The following is a 17,566-nucleotide window of genomic DNA, read 5'->3' on the forward strand; positions in this document are numbered from 1 at the left end:
GCTGGCTTGGCCAGCCCCAGTCTACTGTCTTCAGGAAAGCTGTGGTAAACATACCACAGTCTGTACACATAGCTGAGGAAATAAAAAGCTCCAGCTTTACTCTGGGACCGCTTCACAAAGAACTCATCTTGCAGGCAAAAATGCTGATGGCCTCCCTTTCTGTTACGAGCAAGGTAAAAAAAATTATGAAGAATCTTTATCATCAAATCACAGATACTCAAAAAAGCCAAACCAAAATCTGCAAAAAATGGAAGCAAAAGGCACTCATTATTTCTGGCTGGATTTAGTTAGGAAGTCTGAGATCCCAGTGAAAAACAAATCAACAAGGATGATTTTATATCGCTGAATTCCTTATTCTAAGACAGGTAGCGGCCAACATGATTCTCAAAGAGTTATTTATCTTGCATTTTCAACCATTTTCAGATGTGAAAACCTTAAGTACTCAAGTTCCCAATAAAGCAAAATTGTTACCTTTCAATTTTATTTTTTAACAATCCAAAAATCTTCTATTGGACAAAATTATTTCTCAACTGCTTAAATATCAAGAACATTTTAAGAAAATAGTAAATATGTAATTTATTCAAGCTTTTTCTGAAAACTGGAGCTATTTTGCTTCCCTTTGACAACTTTTCCAGGTAAACTCCCCCACATCACAACACAACAGTGTCTCAGTACACCTGCCTCCACACAGCATTCAGTAATAAAAGCAGAATGGCTCTAGGCAACAGGGCAGTGAACGGATCCATCCATGAAGTAAACGAGCCCAGGCATGCTACTGCCAATTCCTGTTATGAAACAAAAACAGTGAAGAACCAGACTCTATCAATGACCTGAAAGAGTACAAGAGACAGAAAGGTGGGCTTGGCTGCTGATGGAAAGAAGGGTTTATTGTGGATTTTTTGCTCTTAAGGGGCAAACCACCTCAGAACCACAGCCTCCACATGTTGAGTTACTCTTGGCAATACTGGTCTTGTGTTTTCATTTTTTAGTTTTTAAGAGGGCAGCAAAGACTGTGATAGGGACTTAGCAGGGAAGTCTGCAATCATCCCATGAGGTTCTCATGTTCCTTTCACATTTCCCAAGGAAGTGCTCAGCAGCATTCTCTCTTTCCCAGTGCCCTCTCTAACCTATGCTTGAACATCCCTTCTCCACAGTGGCAGAGCTGCTGGGAGAGGCAGGAGGTAATAATGACTCAGCATGCTGTGCTGGACAAATGAGCCTTCGATTTTGAGAACATCTGCTCCCGGCACTTCTATACTGGGCTGCTAGGCAAGCCATTACCCAGAATCATCATCCTTCTGTCTGCACATGCTGAGTAGCAATCTGCCCAGTTTTTCATGGTAGCTGGACAGTGTCTCCTACATATCTGGTCCAAATTAGGGCCCTAGAGGCGTTTCCTGAATCATTACCTCATTCCCACTTGGTCAATTAATGCAAACAGAACTGGTGGGCTGCAGGAAGCAACATCCTAAAAAATACAATCCCATCCGTATCTGCTTATGCAGATCTTCTCAAATATATGCACACCACTTTGCAGTACATTAGAAATATATTCAAGAGACTGAATCAAAGAGATCAAAGTATATTCTAAACTGGCAAATTATTACTCCATTAACCTTTTGGGAAAAAGCAAAAACTTCAGGACAACATGATTAATAAGATGCTCCAGGGTAGGAAACAGCCACAAACCTGTGGCAGACTACCACACCACTCTCTGACTTCTGAAAATAATTGACAGAGTTATGGCCTGTTGCCTTAATATTGCTAACACATTTATTACTGAGCAGGGAAAAGTACCACCTCCATTTCTTCTGGGAAGAGAACACTTTTCTAATGCTTACTCCTACAATCAAAGGAACAAGTAATCAGATTGTACTCATGTCTCAAACGCTTTTTAATATAGAAGTCACACTAATCTGGACCACTTCATTTAATTCTGTAAGAAAATTTAGTTAACATGGGATTGCAGCAAGCGGTAACCCTTTTTAGCTAGCTGCTCTGTGATTCCCTGTCTACTGACAGTCACTACAAAGACACAAGCAGAATTTCTTCTGATAGGATAAAAGCAGCAACCAAAAAAAAAAAAAAAATCTCTAATTCTCTTCTCTTCCTGCAGCAAATTAAAAGGCCAGAATCCATCCAATTTTAGCAATAGCTGAACAGTTTGAAAGCAGAAACAGAGCAGCTGTCTATGCATTAAAGTGAAGAAACAGCAGACAAGCTCTTGAATTCACCAGTGGGTCCACAGAGCTTTGTTAAGTGGATGAGCAGGTGCACTACCTCTCACTTGGATGACCAGACTTTAATAGCAGCACATTTTCTCTGAGGCTTCGTGTAAAAAAAAAAGGAGCTTGTAAAAAGTGCAGGTAATGGCGTACAAAGGGGCTGAGTTAGACTAAGATATTTTTAACATCTGAGCAAAATTTTTTTTTTTTTGGCAGCATGCCTATCCCAGCTTACACCATCCCAGAAAGCAACACATCAGAAGAGTGCATTCAAATCCTTAACATTTCCCCTGCTCTCAAAGCAGGGCAGACATCAAGCTGGATCGGCAGTGCTTTATCCATCCTTTGTTCCCGCCCAGCTAAATGAACCCGACTGCAGTCTCTATCCACATTCAACCACTCCTAGTCCTCAGTAGACAGTATAAGCACATTAATCCAAGTTTCTCCAGATCCCTAGGTTGACAAGATAGGCCACGCTGAAACATGGGAGAATTGAACTCAATAAGAGTTTCTTGCCACAGAGTTGTTTGTCATTAACAATACAAAAGAGAGCTTTTACTTATATGTTTAAATCACACATAACCAAATATTTGTGTGAGTGAGTAAGGCCTCTGAACTGCATCACATGCTGAGCCCCACACAATCACTCCTCCTGGACTCACATAGAGGGCAATAAGAAAACTAAGGCCAGAAAAGTGTGTGTCAACTCAGCCTTCATTAGTCTGATGACTGATTTATCTACTTTATCCTGCTCTGGGATAAACCTACTCTCTGACATTTTTGTCACTATCCCTGCAGTAGCCATATTTTTATATGTAGTTAGAGTTAATACCCCAAAGGACCCAAATAAATGCCTCTGAGACATATCAGAGCCTTCACTTATAACTGTCCTCCAGAAACACTCTCATTTTTCCAAGGAATGTTTTTTAAAAAAACTGCACTGGCACTCATACTAGAAAGACACACAAACAAAAAGCTTTCCTTAAGCCATTCCTAATGGTACAAGCCAATAAACCTCTTCATCACTCACTGTGTTTTCTTTGCAAACCGCACAGAACTTAACAGAGTCTATCACTGATTTCCCACAGGTCACTACAGCAGTAGAAGCCAGCTTCTCTTTGATAGCAATTCTCCTTTCCAACTCAAACTGCAGATTCAGACTTGTATGTCTTTTAATAACCTCCAGAATCCTAACTATCTCAACATTCTTATCTCATGTTATTCGAATACTCAGAAGAATTGTTAGGCAAGGCATTCTGGCAAAATAATAATAAAAATATATATATCACTGTTTCTACTGCAAACAACAGCTGGGTCATGCTGTTACTCTGGTGTTTTAATATTGCATTTTGGAAGGATTTACGTATTTCTGTAACCTAGAAATGGATCTTAAGAAACTCAGTCCACTGGGAGCAAAATTAAGTGCAAGGATGATTTTCTCACATTAGTCGTTTCCATATGCATTCCGATTAGCTTCAGTTGCCCAATACTGTGTTGCCCTGCCTAAGACAAACAAGATAAGTTTACTCTTACTCATCATCTACATAATGCTTTAGAAGAACAAATGGAAAGATACAGTGAACTCCAAAGGGCATCTTGATACTAAACACACAGTACTGCAAGAGTTACCATGCTCAAACCTCATGTGTCCCACAGAGGAAAAGTTCTAGCAAAAGGAGCATGGGCTGCCAGTCAGTCCTTGGGATCATCCAAATTGCTCACAGACCCACCCAAGATCAGTTTTACATCTTAGCTGTCATAAACAAACCATGATGATATAATATCCAGAAATTTTTGGAAATACCAACTTGCCTAGTTCTCCTTCAGCTTGGATTCTTACCTATTTCTGCATTTCTATAATCTTTGTAAAACATACTGAGCAACAAGCCAATTGACAGAAGGTGTCTCACAATAGGAAAGAAAAGAAAGCCAGAACTCCATTAACTTAAAGGAAAAAAAAAAACATCAAAACAGCAAAAGTCACTTGTTATGGAAAGTATTATTTTGCACTGCAATAAAACCAACTGTATCCTCATTAGCTTTCACATGGAAGACATAGGCTAAAAACCACATTGATTAAAAAGGAATCCTTTCTTTGTATGAAAGAAAGCATCTTGATGCTTTCATAATATTACACTTCAGTACTAAATTTGTATGATGCACATGTAAAACATATAAACAAGAATCAGCCCCCGCAAGCTGTAGGAGGATTCATTTCCTCGTGCTCCTGATCTCTAATTCACATAAATTCATCTTCATAAGGCAGCCCTTCTGTTTCCAATTAGTGTGTGCACTCAGACAAGGAATGTCCCGGTACTCTGAGGTTCACCAAAGCTCCTTCTTTTTGTCTAGTTTGAGGAGAGAGTAGCTGGGGAAGGACAGATGCCTGAATGGAGCTTGCAGAACTTCAATGGGCAACCAGCAGTTGTCACTCTGCTCCCATTGCTGCCTTACCAGCCAACTTCAAAGCATTTAAACTATCTCATCTGCATTTTTCTTATCAAACTCAACAGAAATGAGCTAATTTTCATTTGAACTAGGGAACTTTGTTCTACAGTGCTGTCCAGCATTTTCACAGTTAGGGTTTATCTGTATTAGTATTATCCCTCTCTTCAAAGCTTCTCCTTTCACCTCAAATAATAGGAATTAAACCAGGAGAAGAGAGGAAACCTTGGCAATAGTTGCCTTGCATTTCACTATATCTTAGCTAGCACTACAAACCTTACTTGGTGAATCAGACTGCCCTGAAAAGCATCATTTGCAGCTACTCAGAGCTGACATAACAGCACTAGTGAATGCAGTTCTAGAATAAAGACACAAGTACTCGGCAGTGTTTGCTATTCTGGATAAAGCCAGCAACACATTCAGTGTTTAGCATCTCTTTCTCAAATGGAGGCAACAGCAAGTTCCAGGCAACATCCCCCTCTAACACTATACTAGAGTTGTTCACTTGTTGGTGTGGAAGAGCACTAAGGGTGGTCCCTACCTTGCTGTGTCTTCGCTTTGCACATTACTTAAAAAATGTAATCTGCAAACCAAACAGGCTCCTTTCAAATGAGGATGGTTGTTTCCGGAGTATTTAAAAATCTCTGCTGTCTGTCATCACCATTGGTCAAATGTCTTTTTCCTTCTTATGTAATTCAGGTGCTTTAAGTAGCTTTTATTGGGAAGCTATGTACATTTTGCAATGGCTGCAAGATGCATGTACTGATCTTTCTTTTTCTTATCTCCCTACCCCACTCGCCAGATTTCCCCTCATATAGATTTCTGTGTGTGCTTTGCTACCCTGGCTTTGGGTGCCTGCAGTGGGAATCAAGCCTTTATCCTTGGTTTTATTTAAGAACAATTTTCCTTTGTTATTGCCAAGAATTGAAGATGACTTAAACAGATGGATGTCCTTAATCCTATCATCGGAAGGTAAGTGTAACCTCCATGACACAGACACAGTATTTAAATCACTTTCCAGCACCTTTTGATCCAGTCTTCCTCAACTTTTCTTTCTTAAAAACATTTTACAAGCTTTTTTTTTTTTTTCAGTGGTAAGTCTGTATTCTCCTTCACACATACAGATTTCAAAGCAAACAGGATAAAGCCTGCACAGCAGAGACTAGGGATCATGCATCTATTTATAATTTTCTTAATTATCTTGCTGCTTTGAAAGGAAAAGCTGCGCATTACTCTGGGCCTTAACCTCTTTATCACAACCTTGCTGACAAGGAGTGCAATAGCCCTAAAGCGGTTCACTTACCTAATATAAATTCTTGAATATACCTGGAATATCATTTCTGTACATCTCAGTACTCCTTACAATCTTCTTAAAATGACAGATCAGTATTTGTAGCATGTGTTTCTATTCCTAGCTTTGCCATAAACCTCCTGATAGCAGCAGATAATATTCTTCAGCTATTACCTACAAACACTTTTCACTCCCGCTGCCTAAAATGCCACAATTTAATCTTTAATGTATAGCAATTATTAAATCAATTTTGAAAAGGCTAGGCTGGATGGTGAACATATCCAAAAACACCCAACTACCTCATTGCCTTTGCAATTTTTGGACATAATACCTGGGATAATTTTTTCAAAAAGTTGTTACTGCAATGAACATTAGCCAGAAATAGGAAACTCCAATTAGACAGTAGGGGAAAAAAATTCATAACATTAAATCAAACAGTGGAAACAGGGCCAGGAAAGGTTGTGGGATCTCCATCTGAGAAGATACTGAAAGAGAAAAAACTTCAGACTTACTGTGCTTGATGTACTTCAAGCTATAGAGGCCAAACAGGAATGCACAAGGAGAACTGAGAGACATCACAGAACACAGAATGTAACACAAAGTCTACAAACAAGTACCTTAATTTCTCTCCATTCATGTCACAAATTTTGGATGTTCACCTAAGGCAAGAATTGGATTGTGTTTCAGTTTCTGGAGCTGGGTTTAAAGAAACTACACACACAAAGAAACTAGCATTAATCACTGAAGTCTATTAGCTAGATGATAAACTGCACTGCCCAGCACATCAGTGGAAATACCTAAAGTCCACTGACTTAGACTGAAGAAAACCACCTCCCTTACCAAACTCCACATCCAATTGTCCTGTTTCTCTACATGTCTCTGGTGACACTGTTAAAAAAGACAGGAAGACCAAGACACCTACCATGCACAATATGAATCTGAAATTCCATCTGAGAACAAGTGGGTCAAGCCCAGCTGTGAACCTTGAGGACAAAGTACACAAGTCTGAAGCCCCATCATGGTCTAAACCTCAGTGTCAACACATTCGAAGGACACATGCCCTGGATGATATTCACTGGTGGCATTCTGATTGAGACCAAAGCAAGTATGGCACCGTAAAACCCACCAGTAATACACTCAGCTTCTTGCTTGTATTTTGCAGTTAGCACTGGACTCAGTGCTATCACTACTAACGCTAGTATCCAATCGAGTGAGGCTAAATCTAATTAATGTTATGCCTAACCAGGATGCGACTACACTTCTACGTGCAGTTCAAACACACCCACTCATACCCTTGGAGAGGGCTGTAACTCCACTGCAGCCAAAGACATCATTTGTCTACTTCTATTTCTAGAAGCACGCAATACGTTTTCAACTATTTTTCCTCTCAGTCTTCCTCTTCCATAGGTTTCTTCTCTTTTCTCCCCAGGTACTGCAAATTCATCCATCATCAACACTCATTTTCCTTTGTACCATCCTGTATGAAAAATTTTGACCTTCCCACAAATTAAGCAAACTGTTACCTTAAAAGCTCACCCAACAAATCTCTATTTAACCATGAGCTTTGATGTACTCTGTTATGTTTTCAGTTTGGTAGGATGTGGCTGATAAGCAAAATAGAAGGTTGATTTATAAGCCAAAGTTCTAGCAGTGCTGGATAAAGAAAAAAGATGTCTTCAGGTTATTGGCACCAATACAACTTAAGAGAAGAATGCCTATACCATAATGCAGCACATCACAAAATGTACTGTACTAAGTCCTCACAGAAATCAGTTCTGTCTTTCTCATTATTATTGCACTACAAGCTTACGCCACGTGCTGTGCAGTACCTAAAATATCCTCCATCAGAACACAGGTCATGAGAAATTCTGCTGAGAAAACCTTCAGACACCTTCTGGCACAACAACAGTTCTAAGGAACACTAATGTGTCTGGGGAAGTGCTCAGGGAGGTCTCTGAAGCAAGCAACAGTCTTCCCATTCTTCTACCTTCTATTCCAGGGTTTCATTCCCCAGCAACCATGAGCAATTCCCAAATCATTTCTTCCTCCTACATTTTTCCCACCTGGGACAAAGACACTTGAACCCAGTGCCATGGCAACTCCATCAGCCACACAAGCACTGTGGTTCTTTAGGGAAAATGAAAATTTTGAAAGGAAGCTGGGAGATAAAGGCTCCTATTCCTTGTTTCCCACTGTTAAGAAGTAATTACAAAAATACTTTAATCTGAAGTGCTCTCTGTGTGAATAAGTTGTCATTTTAAAAAATACTACACTGTGAAGGGAAAAATAAAATAGGAAAAGTCTGAGTACATTAACATGCTACCTAATTTCCAAGCTAAAGGTTGTTGTCTGTATTACATTATATGAAAAGAAAGTGCATGGAAAAAATAATAAAGGAATGAAAAGGAGGAAAGATAAATCAAATTGTTTGTGATCAGCTCAAGTAGAATATGATCCAAAGCCTACCTCATTACTCCACTGACGTAAACCCGAGTCCTCTCACTAACTCCACTGGACTTAAATCAGGCTTCTACATTTTTGAGAAATATGACTAAGATTTTACTTTACCATACTCCTGATCCTGATTCAAAAGAACTTGAAAAGAAGGCCTACTGGCTGCAAATTTGATTCTACCTCTTCAGTTTTTCACCTGTTGCTATCGCTTCTTGAATGCTTTCAAGGAACATGGTTAGTAATCACACATCTTGGTGATATTTGTCAGCTTACTAACAAAATAGAACAGATTATTTTCATCCTGTCCAGACAGAATGATGACATTATTATCCTTTCAAATCCTTCCAACTCATGCTTGTCCAGAGTGTATTTCTTTCTGTTCTTAATTGGAACAGTGATAAAATCTTGAATATTTCTTTAAAGGATGTTTTAACATGACAGACTCTCGTATTCTTTTCTGCCTTTTTTCCAGCTTTGTATGCATAACTTGCTCTCCCTCTGTCCCCCGTAACTTCCATGCACTAAATGGAGTCTTTTCATACTTATTTCTTTTTGTCCTTAAGATATTATTTGGGAATAACACTCATAATATGAACACTGATCTTGAGTACCTGTAGTATTCAAATAAAATGAGAAGCAAAAATGTTTCATGTCTTCAGAATCAAGACTTAGATTACTGGGGAAGTCAAGCTTACAAAACATCATCCCAGGGCAATGTGACATGGAAAAGCCATTAAGAGATGATCACACATATTTTCACCCATGAAGAACTGAAAAATCATCCTGCTCTACAATAGGATTTCCAGACTATACCTAATGGGATGCTCATCTCAGACACTTAAAAGCAAACTTTCAGTGTCTTTAGAAAAAAAGCCTCAAAAGCTGTTTTCCCTCCTCCAGGCCCAGCACATCCTTCTCACTGAGCATCAACACTCACAGCAAGCAGAGCCTTTTCAGCTCCCCAGTGACACTACAGACTTGTGAAATACTATAGCAGAGCATGTACTTGGTGGCATCCTGCAAACAGCTGCCCCACAAGGTATGCATGCATTAGCAGGGAATGCCAAGTCACAGAGCTTTTCATGTGGCTTCTACAATATATCAACTACCTAAAATATTTTCAGAAACAGTGTGCAGTAACCCATCACAGTTCAATCTAGGAGCTGTCCCATTTTCAGCCTGCCAGAGTAATGGATGGCAAGAAGCTGCTATCTGTGGAAATATCTCCTCCTCCCTCTGTTCATCAACCTCCTTTACTAAAGCTGAAAAAGATTTACTAATTAACTAACATTTAGGCAAGAAAGTCCCAGTGGATGTGATTAGAGGAAAGCATGCTACATTAGCTGGGAATTTCTATGAAATCTAGAGTTCGACTAAGCCTAATGAAAGCCCTCTGTAGCTTAAGCAGCCTGTTTCAACTCACTGCCACTTGCTGTAATCATCTATCTCTTTGGGTTTTTGCTACCAGGCTCACAATGGTCGATTCCACTTTGCTTTTGAGCACAGACAGACATTTTCAGTAGTTTTCTTAAATTTAAACGAAAGTTATGACAGTACAAATAACAAATTAGTAATTTTGCATATGTGGTATGGAAAACCTTGTTCTGGGTCACGACTACATTAAGCACTATGAGCTGACCAGTTTTCACATGGTTTTCTGTGTAACTCATCTGACCCAGTTTTTCACAGGGAAGAATAACCAAGCCTGTTTTACATTCCCAAGGGAGAAATTCGTTTGACGTTTCCTGATGCTGTGTCACATCCTACTACATTAAAGGAGTTTTCAATAGCAGGGGTTTCCCAGGGGAGGCCTTGGTCACCATTGTGCAGCAGAGGAAGAGCTTCCTCTGTCCAAAAGAATTAACTGGTATTAACTACCACGGCATTTAAAACCAGCAAACAAGCTCACTTGCAGAAGAGAGTGCAAGTACTAATTCAGGGTATTTTTTTTTTTTTCAATACTCAACATTAACTGCTGAGGATGCGCCACTAACTTGCAGGTCCCTTCATTGTCACACATTTGCAGAAAATTGGTTTCTGAGAAACACAGGATAACAAAATCAAGTGAATTAGCAGAAAGCTTATCTGTGTAATAAAAATAACTATTTCATGAAATAAAAATGAACACTCCTGCCACCAGCCTGTCAAAACATGGAGAAACTATCCATATTTCGCTGATCTCACAGGGTGAGGGTGTGAGCAGATGGGGCATTTTGTAAGGATAAAACAACAACAAAACCTTGCTTGCCATATGCTAGATAAGCACTGCTCTTTATACCAATGAATTAATGCCGTTAATTGAAAACAATCTCTACACAAAGCAAATGATGAAACCAATATTGTGCACACCATACGCTGTCATTCTCTAAAGTGGCTATTGATAGCCATGGATACGGTAAACAGAAAGCAGCACAGGGTGCTGCTTCAAGGATAAGATTACACTGCTGCATAAGTGAAAAGGCTAAATCCATAGCAGTCAGGCATCCTAATATCTTCTCCAGAAAACTAGATTTATGGAACCCCCCCTTTCCAAGAAAGCTCACTGGAACTTTATCGCAAATAACTGCAATACAGAAAAACAGGAGAGAGAGGTAGATAAATCATATATCTCTGTATAAAAAAAAACAGTACATGAACCAATAAATGCAGCTCTACATTGCAGTCATTGCTAATATCTTAAGCTGGTAATTTTCCTGACTTAGAATTCCTAATCTCATTCTTTCAGATTGTTTGAAGAACAGCAAATTCCCCAATGTTATAAAATCACGCAGGAACACCAAATGAGAGACAGAAAGTTTCTTTGATATAGCTGCAGTTGGAAGCTTTTCTGACAATAGTATATTAACAAATGAAACTGACTACTTTTAGAGGGAACACAGTGCACTGTATACTATTTCACTGTGGTAGAGGGGTATTAAAGATAACTCTCACTTCACATACAGCAACATTTCTACGTAATTTTTTAACTTAGTATCTAGTTTGATGTTTCACCTGTCATCTATGACTAAAAACTTGGATACTTGTCTCTGTTGGCTGAATCCGAGCTTGTAAATCACCAGCAGACTGCACTCCTCATTCCTGCCTATAACCTGAGTGGAGGACAGAGATATCAAGAATTATTTCCACGAATATATATAAAGTAGACTGCGTAAACACTGCTGTTTCAAAATGGCACATCCAGACGTATTTCCTGAAGTCAAATATGCATAAAAGTTTCAAACTGTCAAATGTGAGAAAGATTTCCTGTGAACAAAAGTAAACTTAACTATTTATTTGAGTGGGAGGGCTACTATGCTAACCCATCACATGAGTCATACGGGAGTTTCCCTCTATGTTACCAAGTGGATAGACTGTCAAGAGCTATCTCTAAGAAATAGTCACGAACTGGTCAAGATTGTAGGGACTGGATTAACAAGGGGCATCTGGTGGTCAGAGTCGACTAAAGGTGGATTTCAAGCACTCAGATATCTGCAGGGAAAACAACATGGCAAGCTGTAAGGAGTTCAGGAGACTTCTGGTGTCCATGGCCAACTTTCTGGTTCAGGCACTGGACAGACCCATCCATCAGCGGTGAAGTGTTGCTGGACCTGGCGCTCACCAATGCTGAAGAGACTGCTGAAGAGGTTAAGACTGGAGGCAGACTGTGTTGCAGCAACCATGCCCTGGTTGAGTTTGCTATCTTGAGGAATCTGGGCCTGGAAAAGATTGGAGTCAGGACCCTGAACTTCAGGAGAACTAACTTCAGCCTATTTGAGGAAATGCTGGATGAGATCCCCTGAGAAACTGCCCTTAAGGGTGAAGAAACAGTACAGAGCTGGAGCATTTTAAGGATGCCTTCCTGGGTGCACAAGAGCTCTCCATCCCCTAGCAGAAGAAATCAAGCAGAGGAGGTGGAATGGCTGAGCAAGGACTGCTGGCCAGGTTGGGAGGAAACAGGGAAAGCATAAGAAGTGGAAGAGAGATAAGAGGTTTAGGAACAATATAGGAATGCTGTCCAGATGTGCAGAGATGGAATCAGGAAAGCCAAGGCATAGATGGAATTGAACTTTGCAAGGGATGTGAAAAACATGAAGGGTTTCCTTAGACACACTGGGCAGAAGAGACAGGCAAAGGAGAGCATACACCCTTCTCGTAAATGAAAAAGGAGAGCTTTCTCAGACATGGAGAAGGCTGGGGTACTTAATGAGTTCTTTGCCTCACTCTTCACAGCCAGCCAGGCTTCTCAAGCCTTCTGTATCCCTGAACTTCCAAGTGGGGGACAGGGAAGACAAATCCCTCCCAGTGCAAGATGTAAGTCAGCTCACAGTAAAGGAAATGATCAGAAAAATAGTGTTAGATACCATACACACGGAACCAAAAAGCCTGTGGGACTTTGGTATTTGGCAGTGGAAATTCTTTCATGTTAAATAAGGTTTTGCCTATGAATATAAACTTTGGAATGAAATGGTTTGCATGTCTTATAGGAAAAGAACTCTGTTAAATAAATAAATAAATCAAGCAGCAATCTAGTATAAAGCAATCCCTTTTTCCTACCCTGGTAATCTGCATGTGCTGCAGGACTGGGTCATACTTTGGTATAACTTGGTACTTTCACCCAAGCATAGTTACACATATGTGAGTTATCCACAAACATGTGGATACTACTTCTAGGAACTTAAAATTTAGAACATGTTAATCAAAAACTTAGTTGCAAACACAGTGATACACAAGTGGATGAACAAGACAGCATTCCTTTGTTTTGTATTTTAAATTATGAAAGAAACAAGGGGGAAAAGAACTACCTTGTAGACAGCTAGAAAACAAACACTGCCCAAACCTCTACTTTTCTGTTTTTGTTGCCCTCTTTTTTTTTTTTGTGCTTGAATAAAAAATATAAAAAAATAAGTAAGTTTCATTGCTTATACTCATTAACTATATATATATTTTATATGTGGTCTAAGACAATTCCTCTTCACTCAGTGTAACTCAGGCAAGCCAAAAGGTTGGACAACACCAATGTAGAAGTATCAGTTAGAAAAAGTATGAGGAAGTGGCAGCTTAGATGGAGCACCCCCATCAGAAGATACTGCCTTGGGCAAACTGACATATACAAATATTCTGTGTGAATATTTCTGCAGTACATCAGTAAAGCACCTAATAGAATATACAATGGACAAAGACAGCTGGACTGTACTGTAACCAAAAGTTTGTACTTGCTTATTTTTGCCAGGAGCGAACGGTTGTTAACCTGGGATCTGTACTGCTCAGCTCTCTACAGCACCAACCAGGCCTAGAGTCATCCCAGAAACATCACACTGCGCTCAACTGTTTCAGTTCAAGACTAACAAGCCTTGTACACATAGCAGACACAGGCACCTCTACTCCTGTATCTTCCACATCCATCTAAACACTCTTTCCAGAGTAATCCTGTTACATTACACAGTAAGTTCCCCTAGACAAGGAAGTATGTCTATGCTTGATCAAGTTCTGCCTCATTTCAGGACTTTCCTTTTTCACAGAATACACTCATGGTATCTTCATGTGCCTCTGTGATTCTCAGTTCCCCTCACCAATAAGGGCTGCACTATGTACTGCACAGATCTTTTCCAACATTCAGCATCATAGAAACAGATCTCTGTCAAAGGATGAAATAAAGTGACCTACAAGAAGCAAGCTTTTTGGTCTGAACTTCCTGATCACAAAAAGTCAGCTACAGACACAAGGCCTCAACACTACCTAAAAAGATCACTACCAGTTTCAAAAAGGTAGCTGCTGTTCTTACGTGTTCCCACCAACCAAACAGAAGAAGATCGGAATATGCTGAAGGCATTAAGTCCTTTAGGCACTTACCACATGCCAAACAACATTCAAAGACTCAAAGTAATCTTCATGTATTATGAACTGCAATTTATAAATTCTTCCACAGAGCTGTGAATAATTGGCTGCAGCTACTGCATGTTCCTGCAGCCTTTCCCCACATTATAACTACTTGGAATTCGCAAAGATTTCCATGGATTCAAAGCATTTGCAAATAAAATCTGTGAGTGCATGAAGCATGGTAAAGGAAAGAGATGCTGAGTTCACCAATGCAGACCAGAGGCTCCATCATCAAAATGTACTGATGTCTGACTGGTTTGACTCTGTCAGTCCAACTGACACAGTGATTTCAAGGTAGAAACACAGTGCCAAGCTATGTTATCACTAGCGTAAAAGCTCTTTTTTAGCATCATTCAGTCACTCACACAACAGAGATGCATGATTTAAATGACCTCATTTGGGTTATCAAAAGCAAAGTACTTTCGGCAGCACAGAGCTCAGAGAAATGCCAAGTTTATTAGACTGTACTGTTCAGACTGCTGCTGGTCCCCAGGCCTGCTGCGATACTCCCATGCTGTAGCACCACAGTCAGCATAGACTTACCTTCTGAAAGAGTAATAAAATCCTGATGGGATTGGGGAATGGTTATCAATTTCCAGAGACAAGATTCCAAACCCACACCAAATAATTCAAGTTCATGAGGACTGGTGATGAGGCAGTGCTTACTTCCTCTCTGCTTAATATTTGTATCTAATTCTAGTTCTGTTTTGTACTTCTTGTTCTTTTCAAACACTTGTAAGTTGCAAGAAAAAGTGAACACAAGGAAGTACAGAAAGGAATTTGAGAAGCTGAGAGACACTGAAAAAACAGACTGCAGAAGCAGAATGAAACTGCTCTTTAATCCACAGTGTCAAAAACTTCAACATTCCCTATGCAATATGCTGGCTTGTAAACGTTCATTTAATATTAAAGGAAGGGAAAAAAACAAGTGGTGAAATGGATTAAAACTACACAGTATTTATCCTCAGATAGACCAACCACACTATCTTTAAGACTGAGAGGAACTCTGGAATTTGTCAAAGTATATATCCCACAAAGACAATTGCTTTCAAGCTGCATTAACTGCAACCCATAGAAGGGGGAAAACAGTATCAGCCATTGGCACAATTCAGCTATTACTTGGAAAGAAATAAGACCCAAATTTTGAACAGAAGTTGTATAGACAGGCAAACCTTAATAACAGCTTTGAATATTAAATTCATATGAGTATTTCTATTAACGTGTCCCACAACATCTTACCAAATTAGGCAGAGCTCAGACTTATTTATATGTACTGAAATCAGTACAAACTTTGCCCTTGGCTTAAAGAGGAAACAAGCATGAATTCTGCAACATTTATTGAAGAGAACATCTCACGGCTAGGTTCTGGTCTCCTAGATGCATGCACAAGTGCTGCTCTTGGCAGAGAAACTGTGTACATGACACTGATGTATTTTAGCAAAATATTTAAAAACTGCCTTTTCCAACAGTTCAGTCAAAACTGCTTCTTTCAAAAGCTACAGTAGGCTACAGTTACCTGGGAGAGATTTGTCAACAAGCACACAGGTGTACTATACCTTCTGTGTGGACATCAGGGACCGTATCAGCAGTATGTTGCACTACAGCTGATCGCCTGTACACCATATGGATTCTTCCCTTTTCCTCTTCCATTTGTTTTCCTCTTTCCAAAGGCTCAATGAAGTATTCATCCTCGTCAGTTCTTATCATACCAGCCTGATGAGGAAGAGAGAAAGCACACAAATACATCAGTAGAGAGCCTAAAGGCCTTGCTTTAAAAACAAGATTATCAACAGGGGTGAAGCATAAAATACTCAGCATATTACTATACTATAAGAATCAAATTACCACTGGGTTTCCTTTTTACAGACTTCTACCCAGAGGCAATATCCTCTGGATTCTAAGGATGTTCATCTGTCTGAAACCAGTGTTCAAAGGTAGTAAGACAAAATCTTGTATACATATGAGATGCATTATCCCACCAAGAAACACAACCAACACCAAAGTCATACTGGAGTTAATCACTTCTATGCTAATTTGTAATCCGTGTACAGTATGTTGAACACTGCAACGTCCTGTAAATCCCTAACTCATATATTCATATATTCTGAATCCCTCACAGTTCCGACTTTTCATTTTACTTAATTAAAATCAGCAGCAATGGCCTATTTGTCTGATGCCTCTTGGGGCAAATGGACAGAAAAGCAAGCATGCATCCCAAAATCCAAATGAATGAGGCAATCCTGACAGTTACACAAACTGCTCAAGGGGCTCCTCCAGCCTGAATGCCACCTAATCCAGCTCTGAATGCCATCAAACTTATTTATGACATAGCTACACAGATTTTATTTTGCAATAAACAGAGATTACCATAGTCCAAACTTAGATAATTTATCAAATACAACAGGCAGAATTACAAAGGTCTCTGACAAAGTATAAAAATGAATGCTTTAATCAAAATATTCAAAATGCCACAAAGGGTATTGCCCCACAAGCTTTCCTTGCTCCATGAGTTTTCTTGCACCCACACATGTATTTCTTCAATTTTTATTTTCTTCAAATATTTTCTTAAAAATTCATTCATATTTTACCTAGACTGCATACATCTAAGTACCATATTTTCCCTTTATTTTCATTACAGGAATAGCAATAACAAGTGAGATTTTAGAGAGGAATAATTTAGGTTGGCATCACAAGTCAGTTTTTCATGTGGCCAGTACACGTTATTAGACTGGGAATTAACAAATCCCCATTGCTGGTAATGGCTTATTTGCTTGCCATTTTCCTAAGCTGAAGAAGCAGAACTAAGTATTTTACATATAGTTGCTATGTAAGACCCTAACTTGGCAAAAAAGTTTTTTTTGTAAAACAAATAACAAAAAACTACACACAAAAAAAGTGTTCCATGAAGCTACTGCCTATGAGTTATGAGTTTAAAGTAGTTCTGTCCAAAGTCAGAGCTCAGTGGAGAAGTGAAGCCTTGGCTCCACTTTCCAGCTTTAATGTGTATGCCTCTTCTTGTGTGTGTTAAATCTGCAAAGACGGAGCCCACAATTATATTTTTGAGAATGGGTGTGCCTTCCTGTGAAAGGAATATAAGAATAATCTGCAAGCATCAAGTACAGTTTCCATTTTTACAGCTCTCCATAAAACATTCTGACAGACCTAACACATTCCACCCCCCGTAAGCTGTAACTCATTATCTGCTCCTCCAAAGACTCCTCCTAACTTCACAGATACTGGTAATCCTGTTGTATTAATATGAGACAGAAACATGAGCTGTTTTAGAAGTCTAATT

The 17,566-nt window shown here is 39.4% G+C and overlaps 1 protein-coding gene across 1 annotated transcript in view; it reads right to left on the reverse strand.

Moving 5' to 3' along the window:
• ADAMTS3 (ADAM metallopeptidase with thrombospondin type 1 motif 3) overlaps positions 1–17,566 on the reverse strand; it is a 128,831-nt gene that overhangs the window by 71,537 nt on the left and 39,728 nt on the right. Inside the window, exon 4 of the mRNA XM_065736757.1 lies at positions 15,828–15,984. Within this exon, the coding sequence (XP_065592829.1) occupies positions 15,828–15,984 (157 nt within the window). The remainder of the gene's footprint in view (positions 1–15,827; positions 15,985–17,566) is intronic.

The sequence above is a fragment of the Cyrtonyx montezumae genome, unplaced genomic scaffold (assembly GCF_038088225.1).
Source record: "Cyrtonyx montezumae isolate F1298 unplaced genomic scaffold, pur_monq_1.0 scaffold_2, whole genome shotgun sequence".
Classification (NCBI taxonomy): Eukaryota; Metazoa; Chordata; class Aves; order Galliformes; family Odontophoridae; genus Cyrtonyx; species Cyrtonyx montezumae.